The sequence below is a fragment of the Dinoponera quadriceps genome, unplaced genomic scaffold (genome assembly GCF_001313825.1).
Source record: "Dinoponera quadriceps isolate SergipeBrazil2010 unplaced genomic scaffold, ASM131382v1 scaffold1872, whole genome shotgun sequence".
Taxonomy (NCBI): Eukaryota; Metazoa; Arthropoda; class Insecta; order Hymenoptera; family Formicidae; genus Dinoponera; species Dinoponera quadriceps.
Window position 1 is genome coordinate 886,146 of NW_014555944.1, and position 19,481 is coordinate 905,626.

Here is a 19,481-nt window from a genome sequence, read left to right on the forward strand (position 1 = left end):
CACTGCGCGACACCACGACGGCCGTTCCGTTGCGCGGGCGGATAATGAAAGGAAGGGGGGGGGGGATCAGAGAGAGAACCACGATGAAGCATGCGTACTCCCTTGTTGTTTTCAGAGACGGAAGGGAGAGAGACCATCCCTCTGTTACTCCCTGAAAAATAATCCGACTCGACCGAGCCGCTCGAATATCGAATCGCAAGAGTATCGAGTCCGGCTGCCGCGACAAAACGATGAAGCACAAAACATACATACGTACACGCATACACAAAACACACACGCCCACCCATGTACATACAGACAGACAGGCAGACAGACGTACATCCCGCGTGTATTCCACGATGGGTTGGATTATATAATCACTGTTTATTATTTCACAAATCTTCTTGGTACAAAAATATTACAGTATTTGCCTGGTGAACCTCGTTCATACCTTCGTTAAAATCGCTTAAATCTTAATAGGCGATGCGCGCACCAAGAAAAATTTCCCGCGGCACTCCTCGCATTTGTGCGCGAGATCGTCTAATAGTCGCGACTTCCAACGCTGCAAGAGCCGAAGGCTCGCGAGGGTGGGAATTTTCTCCTATTTTTAGGTGGCGAATGGTTCGATAAACTGGAAACCCCGGGATCTCGGAGCCTTCGCTCGTTTTAACTCAGCCTCTATGGAATTCTGACTGAATCCAAGTTCAACGTGTATAGACTCGAGAGCGTGAAAATATCAAGAGCCCTTTGCGTTCTCGTGGAACAAACACGTTGATCGTGAAACGTGATCCGTTGGGCGGCGTGGCGCTTCGTATGCCGGGAAATCGATGGAAATAGAAAATCACAGGAGGACGGAGTGGAAAATTTTACTTGGCGCACGCACACGTGGGAATCCTAATATCTAAATACACAAACGTATAGCCTCGAAAGCGATTAAATACTTAAGACAATTGCGCATTAATCTACGGCGCATAGGCAGGCATTACGATGCGATTTTTGGTGGACACTGGGAATGAGAGCTCAGGACTAGCGCGATGGTCGACGCAATCGGCCTTAAACGGTACTGTTAATCAATCTGTCGTACGTACTCCCGCCCTATTCAAACGGTATATCGAGGTGAGGAAAGGGCTGAGCCCTGCTGGCGAAGGTGAGTAAACGAAACGAACGATTCCACGCGGGGAATCGCGTCTACGCGTTCGCGAATGCAACTGGAACATCACACCTGCGTGACTTTTTCTTGCGAACAGAAAAGAAACCTTCCTCAATCCATCGTACGACATTTGCTTCTTATCTAGGTAACTCTTAATCTCCTCCAACACAATGAAAAGACGCTTTATACTGCAAGTTATCGCACCGAATCGAAATCCCGAGCACCGAAGAGCCACGGATCTGGCAATTCGTAGGTCGGACTGTCCCCGGTGCAAATTCGGGGACCGTCCGATCGGGGGAGATCCGTGGATCTTGGCGTCCGACGCGAATTGTCTCTCTCTCTCTCTCTCTCTATCCACATCTGTCTTTCACTTTTTCTATCTCATATACATGATACTTATGATATTAATTGGAGGAACATGGCGTTCAAGAAGTGAAAATGAAAATTCGGCGAAATTCGCCGTCATTCCGAGATCCGTATTTTAGCGTGCTTGTCAACGTCGCGCGCGATATGGGGGGAACGTCGAAAAAATATTCAGCCGACTATTTCGCGGGTGTACACACACGATATCGCGCTGCATGCACACACGGCACGCGGTATAAAACGTGCTCGCGTGACACCGGTTATATTTTATTTATCGAGCAGAGGGAATCGATGCGCCGCCGACAATGCCAATATCTCTCCTCGCGAAATAGCGGACTATTCTCGAGCCGCGGAATTAACGTCCGGAAATGAAGTTCGATGGTGCAATCTTGATTCGCGGCCATCGATGCGACGATCTTGATTCGAGCGCGACGTGACGTAACCGGGAGTGACGTTGACCGATGAACGTCGAAAGATAACACTTTGCCGACGGCGTGTTACGCCACCCTGTGTTTTTCGTCGCCGACGTTATATAGTATCGGACGATTATGCGGAATTACACAGGAAGAACGAACATCGTCGCAGCGCGGGACGTTTATTAAATACGGGCGTAGGTATGCGTGTTGTTACGTGTGTATGCGGGATGTGTACGGATCTTCCTTCAGTTTTCTCACACGTTTACGGCTCTATAAATATATAAATATAACGCGCCAGCGGCGTCCGCAAAGTGTTAATTAACCGCAGTGTCCTGCGACGCGGCGATTAAAATCGCGCGGCTGAGGGACACTCCGCCCCGGCGGAACTTTGACCAGAAAACAAGAGGAACCGGGGGCGTGTGAGCGAATAAATAAGCCGAAAATAGCCGGCCGACCAAGGCCGCTTCACAGCTTTTACCATAAACGCGACGGTCACCGTCGTATCGGCTTGCAATATCGACAGATTTCGGATGGAAAGTCGAGGAGGGACACGTCGGGCGAACCTCGTTGTCGATCTACCTCGGGTTTCGTTGGCGATACTCTCGGCGGCGTTGAATGTCGATATCTCGGCAGTCACTTCTTATCGCTCCGTCTACGCTTTCGCGGAGACCGAACTTTCGCTCCCCGGCATATTAATATCTGCTATCCTAGTGTTCTCTTTTTCCTTCTCTCTCTCTCTCTCTCTCTCTCTTTTTTGGCAGTCTTATGTATGCAGTGAGATACGCGAAGGGGCGCATGCCAGACACGCGCCCGCATTTCCGAGAGTACGCGCGACTTTCGATCCTCTTTGGCAACTCACGTGGCAGTCGGATATTTCGCGTAGGACTCATAGAAAGGGAAGGACTCTCGAAACGGCGAACGGAGTGCGCCCCGTCGTGCTCTCTGAATTTTTATTCTCTCACCCGTCGCCAACGCGAGAAGCGTCTCACCGGTCGCGAGGGTGGTAGGTATTTACGATGCCCGCAAACACACCGCCCCGCGAGGAAACTGACGTCGAGAACGGATAATGCGGGACTCGGAGAGTGAAGAAATCAGAAACGCAACACTCAGCCCAATATAAATGAAGAGGGAATTGTCGGTTCTTCAATCGTTCCCGCTGGACGATCGATCTGCTCTCGGCGAGGCTTATTTCGCGATCGCGCGCCCCTCGCGAAAACGCAAAGGCACCGGAACGGTTGAGGGAGCGGGCGAATGAGAAACGATCGGAGAAGACGGACGGCCGGCGCGTATTAGTGTAACAAGCAAGCGTCATTCGCTAGCGTGATTATTTCCGAGACTTCGAAAGTGATCTTATCGGTGGACGTAACACGACCCTCACAATCACCGGCGGGGCGCGCTCGCTCTTGCCAGGCTCGCATGATGATTTATATCGGAATCGCGAGGCACGAACGTATTCAAATGCTCGGCGGGCCGACGGTGGGCGTCGCACGGAAGTGCAAGCCAGTCGGAAGTGGAAGTATTCCTGCAGAGCGCGCCAAGACAGAGACGAATGAGGCGGATGTGTGGGATCTGCTGGAAATTACGGGGCCCGCTGTTTGTACAGCGACGCGAGCCGTCTGTAAATGAGACGCCAATTTTCTCGGCCCTGGGAGAGAACCCGGCGGAATCACGAGAGCTAACTCTATCTTCTATCGCGACGAAGAGGGGGGGAGGGTGGATATGCAGCGCTCTCTCTCTCTCTCCTACATCGCAGCGCGAGCGGGCGCGCGAGGCGCGACGAAGAGATATCGGAGCGCGGAGGAGTAGTATACACGTCGAGATTTATGAATAAGGGAACCACCACTCCGAGGGGCGCGCCGTCGTCGGAGTCACTCGAACCGTTTCAAAGCGTTCCAAAACTTTACGAGTAGGTGCTCTACGCGCTTCCTGTCGTCTAGCGCTCGTTCCGCATCGATCCGGAACGCATACCACCCTGCACAACTTAGCCGGCCCGGTTAACCTACCTCCTCCCATTCTTCACCCTCTCTTTCTCTCTCTTCCAGCCGAGATACATATATCCCGCTAACAAGACTCGACGAGATTTACCGAAGGATCAACGTCGCGCGCTCTCGTCCGAGAGTTTGTCCTAGACAGGAAACGAGGCTACGTCTCTCTCTCTCTCTCTCTCTCTCTTGTGTGCCTCCTTAACTGAACGACGAGTGCCCGAAGGAGGAGGAGGACGACCCTCCGGCATGCTTGTCCCTAATGTGCACCTTTAGATTGTCGCTGCGCGTGAACACGTAGTTGCAGTAGGGACACTGGCAGTTCTGCGACTGGTGGGATCTTAGGTGGTGCCATCGGTTACTGACCGACTTGCCACAATAGAGGCAGCTGTACAGCCTGGGACGCCAACCCTCCCCGGGTATCCTTACAAACATATCGTACTGATGGCCGCCGCCGCCGCCGGCACCGCCGCCCGTCACCCTTGCGCGAGCATTCTCCGGCTCGGAGGGATGCAAGGGCGGAGGCATCCGGCGGGGCAGCTGGAGCTCCGCTGCCTGACCTTGCGGGCCAACCCTCTCTCTCTTCAGTGAAACATCACTGGCCAACACTGTAACAGAGAGTGAGAGGAAGAAAGAGAGAGAAAGAGAGAGAGAGACGCGGAGATACATAGGAGAAAAAGAGAGGACGAGGAGAGAAGAGCGGCAGAGAGAGCGAGAAGGGAGGAGGTGAGACTGAGGGAAGGACAGAATAGCGGAGGGGTCGCTCGAAGAGATTTATTATGCGAGGAGCAGAGCGAGAGAGAAACGGGGTGAGCCCTTTCGGAGCTTAACACACTTTGTACCGGGCGTTGCACACGTAAGCTGTCTCTATTTTTCGGGCCGCAACGTTGATATACGCGCGAAGGAAGTATATACGCCGGTGGTTTATATTCTGAATAATGCATCCGAATTTTCCTAGGAGGAGCTTTCCCCTCTTTCCTCTTGTTATCCAGGCTTTCGCGGGGATAGTTCATCGCGCACGGTCTCTCTTTCTTACAATCGCAACAATACGATGCAATGACACCCAAGATACAATTATATTATTTACGATCTTCTCCGTCTTCATTAGTTGCTCCCCATTAATTCCGCGAGATTACAACCCAAAAAACAAAACACACGCGGTTAATTTTAATCAACCGCGCAAAGAGGGTCCCGTCTGTCGTCGAAGCAGTCTCAAACAATCTCTCGGGATCCAGCGACATGCAAGTTCAGTCCATAAAATCGCGCACGTTAACAACGCCCAATCTTTGCAGCGTGGAACCCGATGTTCGCATACACCGGCATCGATCACCGCGCTGCCGCGCTGTGCCAGAAAGAGCCGTTAAGGAGGGTGGGATGCAAGAGGGGTGGAAGAGCGACAGAGAAAGAGGGAAGACGCAGGAGTAACGCGGAGAGAGGATGAGGGGCGACGAGACGGCGAGCAGCGAGAGAGAAAGAGAGAGAGACATGCGTACATGTACACACATACACAGTGTATTTCCAACCCTCCATTGTGTGCGCGTCTCCTCCCGAGGTACATTCGAGTAAACTGCATATATGCCGAGGACTGTAGCCGTATGATCTATGTACCGGCGGATTCAACACAGCGATCCGCCGCGTGTTACAGGATTTCGCGTCTCCCCACGGCGAAATGACGATCATACGGTGACGCGGGAAACGACCCGCCGTATCCCCACCTTTCATCCCTCCCCCTCTCTCTCTCTCTTTCTCTCTACCTCACTTTCTTTTTTTGTTATTTTCGCTCAAACCAGATGCCGCGCGCTAAATTCACACGTGGCTGCCGTGCGCGGTAGATATCTGCCGCGTGTTACGCGGCAGCCCGTATTTTCCGTCGAACGAGGAACTTTTCTCAAATCCCAAGCGAAATCGCGACGCCGGGCGGTACTCTCAGACCTGAGCCGAAGGACTCAATTTTCTTTACGGTCGGATGTGTGCGATAATAGTGCTCGATCGCGTGATGATTTCTTCGCGCGGCTTCGCGAATTGTCTGACGAACGGGGATCATAAGATACTGAAGAGGTCTCGAGTCTGACACGTGAATATCCGCAGTTGATCGTAGAACGTGATCTTCTAACAAATTATGTACACGTCTTTTTCAATATATTATACTAAAATATAATATCAATGTCGATATATATAATATATAACTTTTATATATATTATTTTATATATATAATTTATTATATTATATTATATATAATTTATTAATATATTATATCCTTTGGAATATATTATATTAAAATATATTTAATAATATATTGAGAGGAATACGTTATATTGGAAATAAATATTATACGTATGATATAAATTATCAACAAAGAAAAATTATATTTAACTGGAGGGAAAAAGAGACGAGCTCCCATCGATACTTTTCCTAGCCGGCAAAAATATGTCAGAAAAAAGCCCACGATCGCAAACGACGTGGAAACTCAGCGAATGTAAAATGCGAACGTTCGTTCGTAATTTAACCGCGGGGAGACGGTCGCGCGAATTGCGTCGCGACTTTAGAGAAACGACGAAATTCAGTCGTCGCGCAAAACTTTCCCGAAGCGGTTGATTCCCGGAGTACTCGTAAGGTCAAAACGTTGGAACTTCATTTCGAGTACTCCTGTCAGACATATATGTACAGCGCTCTGCCCGGGTCTGAGTAGTACGTGCCGCTTGTTCGAAGACAATACCGCCGTTCCCGCGAACATGTAACCTCTCAAGACATGAGGAGAGCGAGGGTCGATTTGAATTACTCGGAAACAACGATAACGAGGACATTGCGATGAACGTGAGGAGGACAGGAGAGACTCCTATATTCAATTGATCATTCAATGTTAATAATAATGGCTGCTGCGATTGTTTAGATTATTCGACGATAACCGGATATCGACGGACACGCTCTCTCCAAAAGTAGTACCGGAGACTCCTACTATGGCTATGCAATACGAATATAAATACACGAAGCAATAAATTAATACACCTAATGAATAAGAATGCAGTGCACATTGTTTGCGAGCGAAGAGAAAAACGATCACGCGGCTTCGGCGAAGAAGAACGGGCAGGAAAATCCGCGGGTACACCTCCATTGTCCCCCCTGCCCCCCCGAAATTGGACAATTGCAGGGCGAGCCGTGATAGGATCGTGTCTGACGCAAATCCGATCCGGCGAAATCAAGTTTTTTTTCTTTACCGATACATAAATACGCGAATAAAATTAGACTATGAAAACTTGACTCGCTCGCTCGGACTACGGGGGAGCTCCGCACGAAAAATCCCACGGTGGTTAAGTGGTTAATGGCTCGATCCGCGGAGTTTCGCGTCCGGGGGGAATCAGAGAGAGATCACGGCACAGACGAAGTTTCTCTGCTGCTTCGAGTGAACTCTCGAGGACGTATCGGCGGAAGCCAGCAACGGCACCGGCACGGTTTCTCCTCCATTGGCTAAGCCACCAAGTTTAAAGTAAGCGGGCACGAGCGCAAAAGACGAAAGCCTCTTGTCGTGTGCTCGAGAAACGAAACTCTTTGCGGCGGCTCGTTGCGCGCCTCCTCCTACCCGGCGATCCTCTTATTGAGGACACCAACCACCCTCTTCCTTCCGCCTCGCCTCATCCTGAAAACCGCCGGCACATCCGTCCGACCGTGAGACGCGCGTTCGTGTAATAAGGGCGAGAAGATATGCCGGTAAGGAGCTTATCGCTCGAGAAAGGACCTCGTCGCTCCTTGGACCGAGTATCGTGCTCGCTCGCTGCCGTTCGCGCATAAGAATATTAAACAAGCCGATGCGTCTCGGGGGCGAAGGAAACTAGAATATGTGTGTGTGTGTGAGTGTGTCGTTTCGTAGAGGGATGCCGCTCTGTTCGAGAGGAGAGATCGATTGACCGGGAGAATAAGTATCGGTCCCGGAGTAGTGATTTTAGAGACGAAAGTGGGATCAAGGAATTACGGGCGGAAGGAGTGCGCGAAGGTAGCGGAAGTAAGGAGAGAAAAGCACGGGCTAAAGAGGGTGCTTAACGTGAAGAAGACAAGCGGGACGCTGTCGAAAGAAAACCCGATTAGAGGAGAGACGGCCTCGCGAGTTGCGCATCGTAATTAGGACACTCGCGCCAATCTTCAGATCGGCGTGTCCGCCGGAAGAAGAGGGGAGGTGGAGAGGAAACCGATGAGCTTGGGCGTCGATCGAAACGAAAGTAACACCCCGTGACGTTTTAATTAATCGGCCGCGGCTTCCCGAGCGTCGGAATTATGAGACCGACGTAGCAGCGCCGCCTCCGAGTGAAAATGCGCCGGGGCTCGAGAAAACAATGAGAATCATTAGCGCGATTATTAACACAGAGCGAGAAGGGAAAGAGACGAGGGGTCGTCTTAGCGTTCGTGAAACTCTCGGTTTGTGAAAATGTGTGAAAATACGATCGAAGTGCCACAAAGAATATCGGGCCGGATCGATCGCATCGAGGACAGAAGACAGCGCATTGCGAGAGTAATTAGGGTAATGAAGGGCGGGCTGTATAATTAGATGCAACGATGGATCGATGGACCGAGCTATTGTAGGGGATGCAAAATGCTGTTGAGCTTTTTATCGCCCGACCGTGCCGAGAGCCCTTTGACCGCGCGAGCGCGGGACGGGGAAAGTCGCGCGATACTAATTTCCATTTGGGCCCTGCCGAGCTCGGTCTGCTAATGCAGAGCAACGCCGTCCATCGTTTCACCACAGGCGGGGAGACGGACGAACGGTTTTCCGCCGTTGAAGGTCGCAAAGTTGCGCACGGTTCAACGCGTCCCCGGGCAGCAGGATGGCGAGATATAATGCAGCCTCCGACCGTTACAGCTGCGCGGCTCCGAGACGCTCTCGCGACATTATCGCCGTATGCGAATCGTCGCCGCGACTACGTGTTCCTCCACGTTGCGCCGATGCGCGAGCATCCGAAGATCCCGTCGTGAATTACAAATTCCGGACGCGAGCGATTCGGCTTGAAAGCACCGTGTAAAACGCCAGTTTCTAATACTCAAAATGAATACTACGTTCGCGATTCGCACGCGCTCAGAGCGATGCACGGCGAACGCTTGGTCGGGTGTTAATTTGAAAAAATAATATCGAACGCGACGCGCCATTGTTATCAATCGACGCAAGAGGCATTACAGGCGGTTTCCGTGCGATTCGGGCCTCAAGATCGACGTCGCTGTCACGGATGAGCGCGCTTGTTTGTTCGTCCGACTGCCAGAACGCGAAAATAGTCGATACTCGTGTCATTGACAGAGCTATACGGCTCCAAAACTCTTGCAATTTTTATTACGCACCGTTCGGTCGCGATCGATGCGGGAGCCGCGTTTATCTCGCGGAAAGTGTTTACCGTTTCGAGGAAGAACACGAGGAGAGTAGCGGCCGCAAACTTGGAAAAGGGATCTCGGGAGACGAAGTCGCGAGCGTCTCGAGCCTCACGACGACCACGTGCGCGGGGGAATCCGACGTTTACAAAATACATCGCGACGCGAGATAGCTTTCTAAATACCGGAAGCGACGATAGCCAAGGGGACAAGGTCCAAGAAGCCTCGCAGCCGCCAAGGAGAAGGCGGAGCAGACGTTCGTGCGGAGGAGGAGGGCAAAAGTGAAACTCACAAGCAACGTAGGAAGTTCTCGTATGATATTTTGCGGCCAGTGTGTTCACAATCGAAGTAAGTGCCCCGCCGGTGAGATATCGCGGACTATAAGTGGACTCCACCGAGAGTTCGCCCGGGCTGTCGATTTTTTGCAGGTCCCGGAAACCGTGACGTTGCCAGAACACATCCGCCCGGGGAGAGAAGGCGCGCGCGAGAGGAGGAACGAGAGGACGCTCTCTCGTAATGCGTGAGTGTGGAACAAACGTCGGTGCATTCCCGTGAAACCACGGCGTCGCTTTATGCGAACGAACAGATGGCAAAAGTTCGTCGCGCCGAGTGCGGCGCGGGAATGTTGCGAAAAATCGCCGCGGTAGAATTCCCTCGAGAAGTCATGCCGACGACTATAACGACGAGGAGAAAGAGGGAGGGCGAAAGAGCACCCGATAATTAGAAAGTGTCACGAGGGGACGACCTTATTACACCTAATCCTGCGAAGCTGTGTACAACTCAGCTTAATTCTGCGCGGTAATCCCCTCTCGCGGTTTCGACTAGAGTAAAGTTTCCGATTAAGATAACGCGGCGGCCTGTAATCGGCTCGGGTTCCGGATAATCGACGCGCGAGGGGAGGGCAGAAAAGAGAAGGGGCGGGAAAGAGAACGACGATCTGACGACTATCCTTAAGACGTAGAGAAGCGTGAGTGACAAATGTATCGTCGGGCGTCGCGCGAGCACCGTGCGACGCCCCTTTCCGAAAAACTGCGACGACATATTTACTCGATCCACGTCCGATATTGGCGCGAATTCAATGGCTCGAAGAGCTAAAAGTGTCGCATCTGCAAATAGAGAAAGAACGTGGGTAAAAAAACTGGCTCGACGCCATACCTCCCGCGGAGGAGGCGCGGGCGCCCGTCATCGAGAACGACAGCACGACGACGCGCGGGTAGAAACATCGGCGACGGGGAGAAAGGGCGTGCGAAAAAAAATAATAATTGCATATTGCGTAACGACGTAAAGGGCTATGAATGTGTGACCACGCGCTGCCTAAGGGAGGTATTCGTTGCTCTTACTACGAACAATTATTATCATTTACCGATTATTGATTATCATTGTACTTAAGCGAAAGGCACCATAAGTGAGCTCGTAAAAAGCCTGCTTCATCCACCTTTTTTTTCTTAGATCTTCCTCTCTCTTTCTCACGACAGCCTATGGGCCTGCGGGACTAGTTCATTATGACTATTTTTGAGCGAGCCGTGGCGGCTCGCAGAGATCAGTCTTCCAACATGATTCACAACCTCTACGACGTATAAATATAAAATATATATTATATGCGCACACACACAACACGTCGGAAAAGAAACATTTTGCACCATCCGACAACCGCGTGGACGATCGATCGCGCGAATGTTGAGAAAGACGCGAGGTCACGCGAGAACCTATCAATTGTACGTTATTTTCTTTTTTGCACATCACTTCTACGAAAGAACGATCTGATTTTCTCAGCGTAACTCTTGACGTCAGGACGCGCCATCTTTCTAACTTCGAATTCAACTCTTTCGTTAGGGGAGAGAGATTCTCAGAATCATAATGAATGGTGCAAAACTTTTCGCGCGACACGCGTTTATAAGGTTACTTCGCGATATATCGTCCTGCTACGCTTGCAGATGCGATAGCCGAAAAATACTAGTGTCCGAAAACCCGGGAATCCGGAAATCCCGGCCCGTCCGGGGAAGCCGAGGATCGGCGAGTCCTCGGGCAGCCGGTGTGACTCGAGGATTCCAGCGTGACGGAGGTAACGATTACGAGATCGGTCCGTAATCTCGGAGGAACGTTAAAACTCATCGGAACTTGGTACACTCGTACCGAACGATCAACGGGGAGGTAGAACACGAACAAAGTTTTGTACTCGAATTACTTTCGCTGAGATCTCCGGCCATTGATTTTACGTAAACTCCGCTAATGTAAACCTAATGAAAAGGGAGGCCCGGCTTCTTCGCGGGGGAAGAACGGGGACTCCGCGTCTTACTCGTTAAAGTTAAATATTAGAGTCTATGAACGCATGAGAGAATAAATAGATTTGCATAAATATATACATATATATATGTATATATATATATATATATATATCATGGGATTATAAGGGAAAAGACGCGCGCAATACGGTACACACCGTTTCTACGATACGCGGGGCACGACGAAGGGAGAAGGGTCCTTCGTGCGCGTCAATCGTGGCCGATTGTAATACTAAATTACGCGCGGGTTGACATCGCGAACGATGACGTTGCAACGCGCGCCTTCGTCAGTCAACCTTCTCTCCGCGAATGCACGCGCGCGCGAATTCCACCAGACTTACACCACATATGATAAAAAATTAATTCTGTAGCCGAGACATCTCCGCGGGGATTCGAAGGATCCAAGCATCCGGGGACGACGGAGTCCGAGGATGAGTGGAGCTCAGAGGATCCGGGGATTCTCGTGACCCGCGCGGTTCGCATTACTTCGCATGTGGCGCTCGTTGCGTGTCACATGCGACTCAAGTCGGCCACTAGGTGAAGTAGCCCGACTTCCCTTTCGTTAAAAAATGCTTGTGCAAACGCATGATCGACGGTTCCGAGGACGAGTGTTTCAATTTCATATGCCTTTTGAGATTGTCAGACCTGGTCAACGATATGTAGCAGATTGCGCATTGGTACTTTTCAGGATTGTGCGATTTCATGTGCTTTTTTATATTGGTTACGCTCTTGTTGCACAGGTTGCACTTCGTGCTCTGCGGGTGCTCTAACTTAGTGCGATTGTCTTTAGCTATATCCTTCTCTTTTTTGTAAGTCCTTGCCGTTCCTGGAATACAAGGTCCCGATTTCAATGAATTTGTCACAACCCACTCGACAATGCCAACTGTGTCTACTAGTATCACCCTAAGATGCACAAGGATGATCGATTCGACGTTATCACTCTCGATCTTTCTTTTTTCTGCGCAATGTTTGGAGATGCCGCTTGGATGCCTCGATTGATCGAAAAAAATCGCGCTGCGTCTACTAATTAATTCAGTGATTAAAAAAAAATCTCTATAAACGATATTACACGAACGTAAAGTTTCGCTGAAAAAAAAAAGAAAAAAGAAAGAAAAAGAATAATATATATGCACACAAGTCGGAGAGACGGAATAGAAACGCGAATTTATGAGAACTAAAAATGCCTAAAATAAATATTAAACAGCTGTTTTCCAAGATTATCGACTGCGCCTTTACAATAACGTATAAACGTAATAGCTTTTTCTTGCATTATACTGGAACTACCGCATAAAGGATTTCATCTTTTTGTTCTTTATTGTAACGTGCAAAAGTTATAAGCGCGAATATCTCCTTATTCGATTTTAAATATCTCCCTGAAGAAAACGCCTCGAGTTTAAATATATCATTTTGCTAACTACCGTGTCGAAAAGATAAATATTTATTCACTGATAAAACCCTAATACGCTTAAAATTCACTAAACTTTACAACATGAGCGTAGGACGCTAAATATAGACGTATTTTATTTCACACAAGTAAAATTTATAACTCTCGTGTATTTTAACGTCTTTCTAAAAAAATTATCTTTCAATGTAATTTCTGCACCATCCTAACGCGATATAATTATCATTGCGACAAAAAAGCCGTTTCGGATGATAACGTTAAACGGAGCACCCCGCATACTTCTCATAAGTCACACTCTACGCCAAATGGTTGCAGAGAAGAGGGAATTCTTTCAATTACGTTCCAAGTCAACGAGGACATCATTACGAACACCACACTTGTCCTTATTACAGGGTAACGCACTTGGACGGAACTACTTGATTTTCTCTCTTGCTCTTATAAACGCTGAAAGACAGCTCTACTTGCATCGAAAGAAACAAAGTATATGCATGTAAAGTAAAACAAAGTATATACATGTAAAAATAAATCAAAACAAAAAATCATTTCAAAGACGCGTGAAAACTCAAAAGAACGAAAAGTCGTGATTCATTCGTGTCTATCGAAACAAGATAGAAAATCGACTAATTCCAGAAGGACCTCGCCCTGCAATGCCTTAATCTATAATTTACCTACTTGTACCAAATGTCAAAATTACTATGTAAAAAAAGCGCATTTCTACTGTCATCTCATCGCGTTCCAAGAGACTAAAGATGCTGGCACAATACGTACAGGAGAAAGAAGAAAAAGAAGAATAATAAGAGGAAAGGAGAAGAAGAAAAGAAATTCAAACCAAGAAGAACAAGAGAAAAAAGTAACCCAAACGGAAAATAATATTCTCAACGCAGAGAACCTTCACGAAAGAGAAACTTGTCGATGTCTACACGTTTTGCGTAAACGGTAAACATCGAGAATACGGACTACTGACTTTGTCCCCAGTTCTTAAACACCGTCCATACGTAAATTAATCCATCGCAGATCGAACGCGTACGTGCCGCGATCGTTGCAACAATGCAGTTTATGCAACATTTCAGCTGACTATGGAATATATAATCTAACGACGACAACGACAACAACAACAATGATAACGACGACGACGACGACAACGATGAAGACGGCAACGACGACGATGGTATTGATGACGAAATCGCAATGATATCGAGAAAATGATAAACAGAAAATAGCGTTAGCAACAAAATCGAATTAACGAACGTTTAATCGCGTGTATATATCTCTCTCGACTTCAAATATAATCGTTAGGAAGAAAAAAGTAATACTCAGGGTTACGAGCTCTCCTGCTACTGGCAACTATCATTAATGCATCAACGATGCGCAGCAAAGTTGTGTGACTATAAGTAAGCGTGACGTATTGATAATTCAGACTAAAGACACGAAGGATATCTTGTATTTAATATGCTGTTTAAAAATGCTCGAACTTTCGAATCTGCCTATTAGTTTCGCTGATAATTTGGACGAACGATTAACAGTGGATTAACGGTGAAGCAGAACGCGGATCCATAGATTCCAATTTTTTATCGAAATTCTCGAGATCTTTCGGACACCTAGATTCCCCGGTTAAGAGAGACGCTGGCTACTCTAAATTCCAAAATCTCGAAAAATTTCGAATTCCGACCTTAGGACGGACGTTGGGAATTGTCGGATCCTTGGATTCGCCGTGCTTGAATAATAATCGCGTTTAGCTAGTATCCATATTCATCTTGAACCATTGTAGTCATCGCGGAACGTGTATATGGAAAACGTTTTACGTAACGAGTTCTTCCCGCGGCGCGGCAACTTTATTAACACAACGACGACGAATTGCGCAACGACGGGAGATGTGCCGACTGCATTTTTGTTGCTAATATTCTCGTTCACTTCGTGCAGATCAAAACGCAGAGAGACGTGAGAATGTAAGATCAAGATCGCTAGGCACGGTGACGCAAAGATACGGACAGAGGGTATTTATAAGAGAGAGGATATAGAAAAAAACAAAAAAATAAAGAAGTAACAAGAAAAAAAAAACAAGTATGAAGACATGCACAGAGAATCCCGCCGTGGTAGCGCGCATATATATGCATATGCCTGCGTACGTGCGCGCAGTATACGTATATATGCCGTAATGTCTATATATGATATAACGTTATGTACACGTCGTCCCACATACATACGTACACACAGGCACGCGCACATACGTACCAACACGCACGCACCAACGACACATTCTCGCACTCATTCGCACAATGTGGAGTTCGTTAGAAAATGTGACATCACGCATATGCACGTACGCACACGCGTCCACGCACGTGTAAGAACAGCGAGATGAACTCAGCCAGTCACACACGCGCAACCCACACGCCATTGCAGTGTTTCGGGCACAAAAATATAGGAGAGTAAAAATAGAGAATTAGGAGTACAGTCCATTTGCTGATATACACCATGTCCCAAACCAACGAGTTTTGTTATATATATAGAGATGTGTTTTTGTGTATGTATATATATATATATATATATATATATATATATATATATATTAATATATATATATATATATATATATATATATATATATATATATATATATATATATATATATATATATATATANAATTAAAACTACCACAATGACGTAGCAAATGCACGATACCATCACCACAACACCAAGGGTTCATGTAATATACATATGTAGTTAGAGATATATATATACACACACGTGTGTGTCAATATGTATGCATATTTATGTGTGTGTGTGCGTGCGTATGTGCGTGCGTGTATATATATATACACACACACACACACACGCACACACGTACACATATACATGTACATAGAAGAGAAGGTCCTTCACTTTCTAATGTTACACTCACTACACTTGATCAGATTTGGAAATAGAGGGATGCTCGCTTCGTACGACACCTACGTACGACTCGACGTGACGTCCAAATTCTTGCAAACGTGCATGCAGATCTCCCTCGATTTCTTAGATATAACATATTTCCCGCGCGATGTGGAGGAATCCGCGACGGAGATATCGTACTACACGCGCGAGGAGGAGCTCATCGCAGACATCGTCGGAGATCACGATACTTTAGGAGCGAATCTAACGCGAAATCTAACGCTAGTCGTTAAAATATCTGTGCCGTCACCATTTATTTACGCGGGATTTGTTAACATTGAAACTGATCGCGAATTAAGTTCGGATATATCGGATACTTCCAGTATGTTACGTTTTCTCACGCACACACACGATACGCGCGAGTTTACTCGCAGAGCAGAACGGCTCCGTGCGAGATACAAAAAAGGAAATATGTTAGATCTAAATGAAATTTTGGTTGTAAAGAATACATTGTGCAGTCTTACCATCAAGTCCGTCGAGCATCTCCGGTGGATTGTGGTGCTCAGATGACTCAATCCCCTGAACACCATCGCTGAGCGCCCCTGCCGTTGGTCCTCCGTCTTCTCCTATCAATCCAACTGGGTGACCCTGCGCACGATACGATCACACATTTATAAATAAGTGGACAATAATAACGGTAAAACTGATGCGTGTTTTGTGTCTTGTCATTTCTCTTTTTTTCTTTATACGAGATTTTTCTTAGACTTTTGTGACTTTACATGTCCGTTATTCAGACCCTTGTAACATCCTCCTCCGATAGCGTCTTTAAGATTAAGAGCAAAACGAAAACGCATTAAAAGTATATATTTACTTCCAGTTTTTACACATATGATGTTTTTACATAATATTCTTTGATTAAATTTTACATATAGCATGCAATTAAGAGGAAAATTAACGTTCTACGAGAAGCATAGCTGATAGTTCGTGAAACGTTCTCACTTATAAATAAGACTGGTCCTAAATGTCGCGTGTGAGGTAATTCAATTCTTCATAGGAAATATACGAACTAGGGATGTTTGCATAGAAGAGAAGCGATTTAATAAAATGCGATTTTTTTAGGAAAAAATTGATTTTCGTAAAAAAATCGATTCGGAATCGAACATCCCTAACACGAACTCGTCGTGAAGCAACATCGTTTTGAAACAATGTGCGCTTTGGCATCTCCCTTCTTTTTATCGCGCATTAAATAATATAACACACGTATAGCTATTTACACACACGTACACATCCTTCTCACGAAATGCAACATAGTTTCTCTGTGTGCGGAGCCATCTCAAAAAACATTCCACCTTATCGTAAAAATAAAAACATAAGATATTAAATACAAAACACACATTGTATATTCCATTTCGTTCATTTTAAAATGACGCAATTCTCGAGACCATAAGCGTATCACCAATCTTTTCACATATTATTTAAATATACAATGGTACCATTTGACAATATCGTCATTTCGTAAAACGCTGAATATTATATTTACATTCATTCGTTTCTTTCTTTCTACTTAAATGAGCAAAGTCGATCACAAGTTCGGTAGGCACAAGATAGACGTGATACGACACGTGAAACGGCGAAGCTAGCACGTCTTCGTCGTATAAGCGTAACTCTCTCTCGCTTCGCTTTCTTTAATAACGCACAGATTATGCGCTTTGCACTTATCGTGGTGGTTCACGATCTCGAGTCTAAAATTGCCGTTACCCGCCGCGAAAGAAGTGCGAATTTCAGGTATGGATTCGCTCCACTTTCTGCAGTACTTGCAAAACATAAGGTTCAATCGTTCGTCATATTGCAGCCACGAATATATATCTAACCAGCCGGGCTTGAATCTACCGGCCTTACGAGTACTTTGCGTAGCGGAACGCTGCAAGGACGTGCACAAGGTCGACTGAATTACAGACATTCCCACTTCCTGATTCACTCCCAGCGACCTATGCGTGTCACTTTCAGGCATTTTGAAATTTGGACTGCACTCGGGCAACGACTCGTAAGATGCGTTCAAATCAACGTTTTTGTACGAGTGGTGCGAGTTCGCGGGCGCGATCTGACTCTGTAGCGGATTGTACGAATTCCCGGAGAATTCAGTCCCTGATATATTGATACAGAGAGAACCTCCAGCCATGACGGTACTTTCGCGAGAAACTTGCATCACAGCCGTATCTGGATGATTGGGAGTCATGTTCTGTACATCCATAGTTTCGTCACTCTTCCCATTTCTCTGAACCTCCCACTCCACACTAGTCTGTCAACAGAGAAGGAAAGGATATGTGTTTAATCAACACATCTCAACCGAATCTCTTTTAGTATACGAAAAGCCAAAAAATTTTGTAATCTCTCTCTCTCTCTCTCTCTCTCTACTTGGAAAATCCCTTCCTTCCCATGTCTGTTCTGACTGAGTAGTTTGTAGGACGACGGTAGGTCAATTCGTCATCAATCGTGGGAACAGTAACGAAACTCTGTTACAGGGAAAAATTATCTTCGCGACATCGCGAGACCTTCGCACCTCTTTCAGGAATATGCGAAGTGCCTTATAAGCGAGAAGCGTGTAGCGCCTTTGGAAAAAATATGCGAGCAGAAAGAAGAAAGTATTTTTATCAACACAAAGGATCGGAGTAACATGCGGGAATAAAATCTACTGCATCAAGATGCCTCGTTACACAAGTAACTCACACCACAAAAGCATTCTATATATATGTTATTTTCAAATCAATGTATATAAATTGACATATAAAAGTTTGTTTTAAATACAAGTATTATATATTGAAAGGTTATATGTATATCCTATAGTAATGATGCATACATCAAATAATGTTGCATGTAATACACGTTTATTCCATTAAAACATTGTAGGGAGATGCCATAAAGTCCCTAATGTAACGAAAGTTAAAAATACTTTGCAACTCACATAGCCTATATGATTTCCAAAGTAAAAATAGACAGTTACTTTTATCTTTATTATACCATCATAGTGGATACACAGAGAATGACACAGTTCTCTTTTTAACTGTGCCGGTAATAGAATTCCAAACGACTTGGAATATTTATAATTAGTTTATCAGGAGAAAAAGCATATGCACATACATTATGTTGCATGCGATAACACATAAAGTCCACAAAGTTTAAACTAAATTAATGTTTTGCATAAAGATATGTAACGTATCAGGAGAAAAGTGAACAAATATATGTAAAGGATTACACAGATATGAGAAATGAAAATACATGAAAATAAATTTAACTAACGTGAAGATGTATAATACATATAAACACAGAAAGTTACTTACAGGGAGGGAAATATTGTCATGGAAGTCAGGCAAGTGGTGATCCACCTCTTGTTTTATAGGAGCCTGCGGTTGTGATGCAGGAGACATGGGTCGACCACCATCTTCCATATCAACTCCCAGGGCATTATTTAGCTTTGGAATCACAGGAGGACTTGATTTGTAACTACACTGCGAGGATGTCTGAAACCAATGAATCGAAAACTTTTTTCTAACCTTTTGAAATGTTATCAACCCTGCCTTAGTTTATTAGCACATTTCATTATGAGATTGTCTTTATAAAAAAAAGATACAAATAGACGAATCATTTATAAAGAAAACGAATGAATTTGATTACAATAAATTTATATCAAGTA

At 46.2% G+C, this 19,481-nt stretch overlaps 1 protein-coding gene and 1 long non-coding RNA gene across 14 annotated transcripts in view; one reads left to right on the forward strand and one right to left on the reverse strand.

The window, feature by feature from the left end:
- LOC106745919 (sex determination protein fruitless-like) overlaps nucleotides 1–19,481 on the reverse strand; it is a 70,117-nt gene that overhangs the window by 40,244 nt on the left and 10,392 nt on the right. For 4 of the 13 annotated variants that reach the window (XM_014621937.1, XM_014621936.1, XM_014621939.1 and 1 more), the window contains exons 3-4: nucleotides 19,129–19,308; nucleotides 16,315–16,438 (exon numbers count right to left, since the gene is read on the reverse strand). In XM_014621937.1, coding sequence (XP_014477423.1) covers nucleotides 16,315–16,438; nucleotides 19,129–19,308 — 304 coding nt within the window. Of the gene's footprint in view, nucleotides 1–387; nucleotides 4,499–9,771; nucleotides 12,346–16,314; nucleotides 16,439–16,631; nucleotides 18,090–19,128; nucleotides 19,309–19,481 lie in introns of those variants that run through there. The other 9 variants (XM_014621931.1, XM_014621930.1, XM_014621929.1 and 6 more) reach the window with 6 other exon arrangements.
- LOC106745923 lies at nucleotides 8,691–19,274 on the forward strand. The gene is made up of 3 exons (XR_001374568.1): nucleotides 8,691–9,757; nucleotides 18,313–18,508; nucleotides 19,188–19,274. It is a non-coding gene; the product is annotated as an uncharacterized LOC106745923 (long non-coding RNA).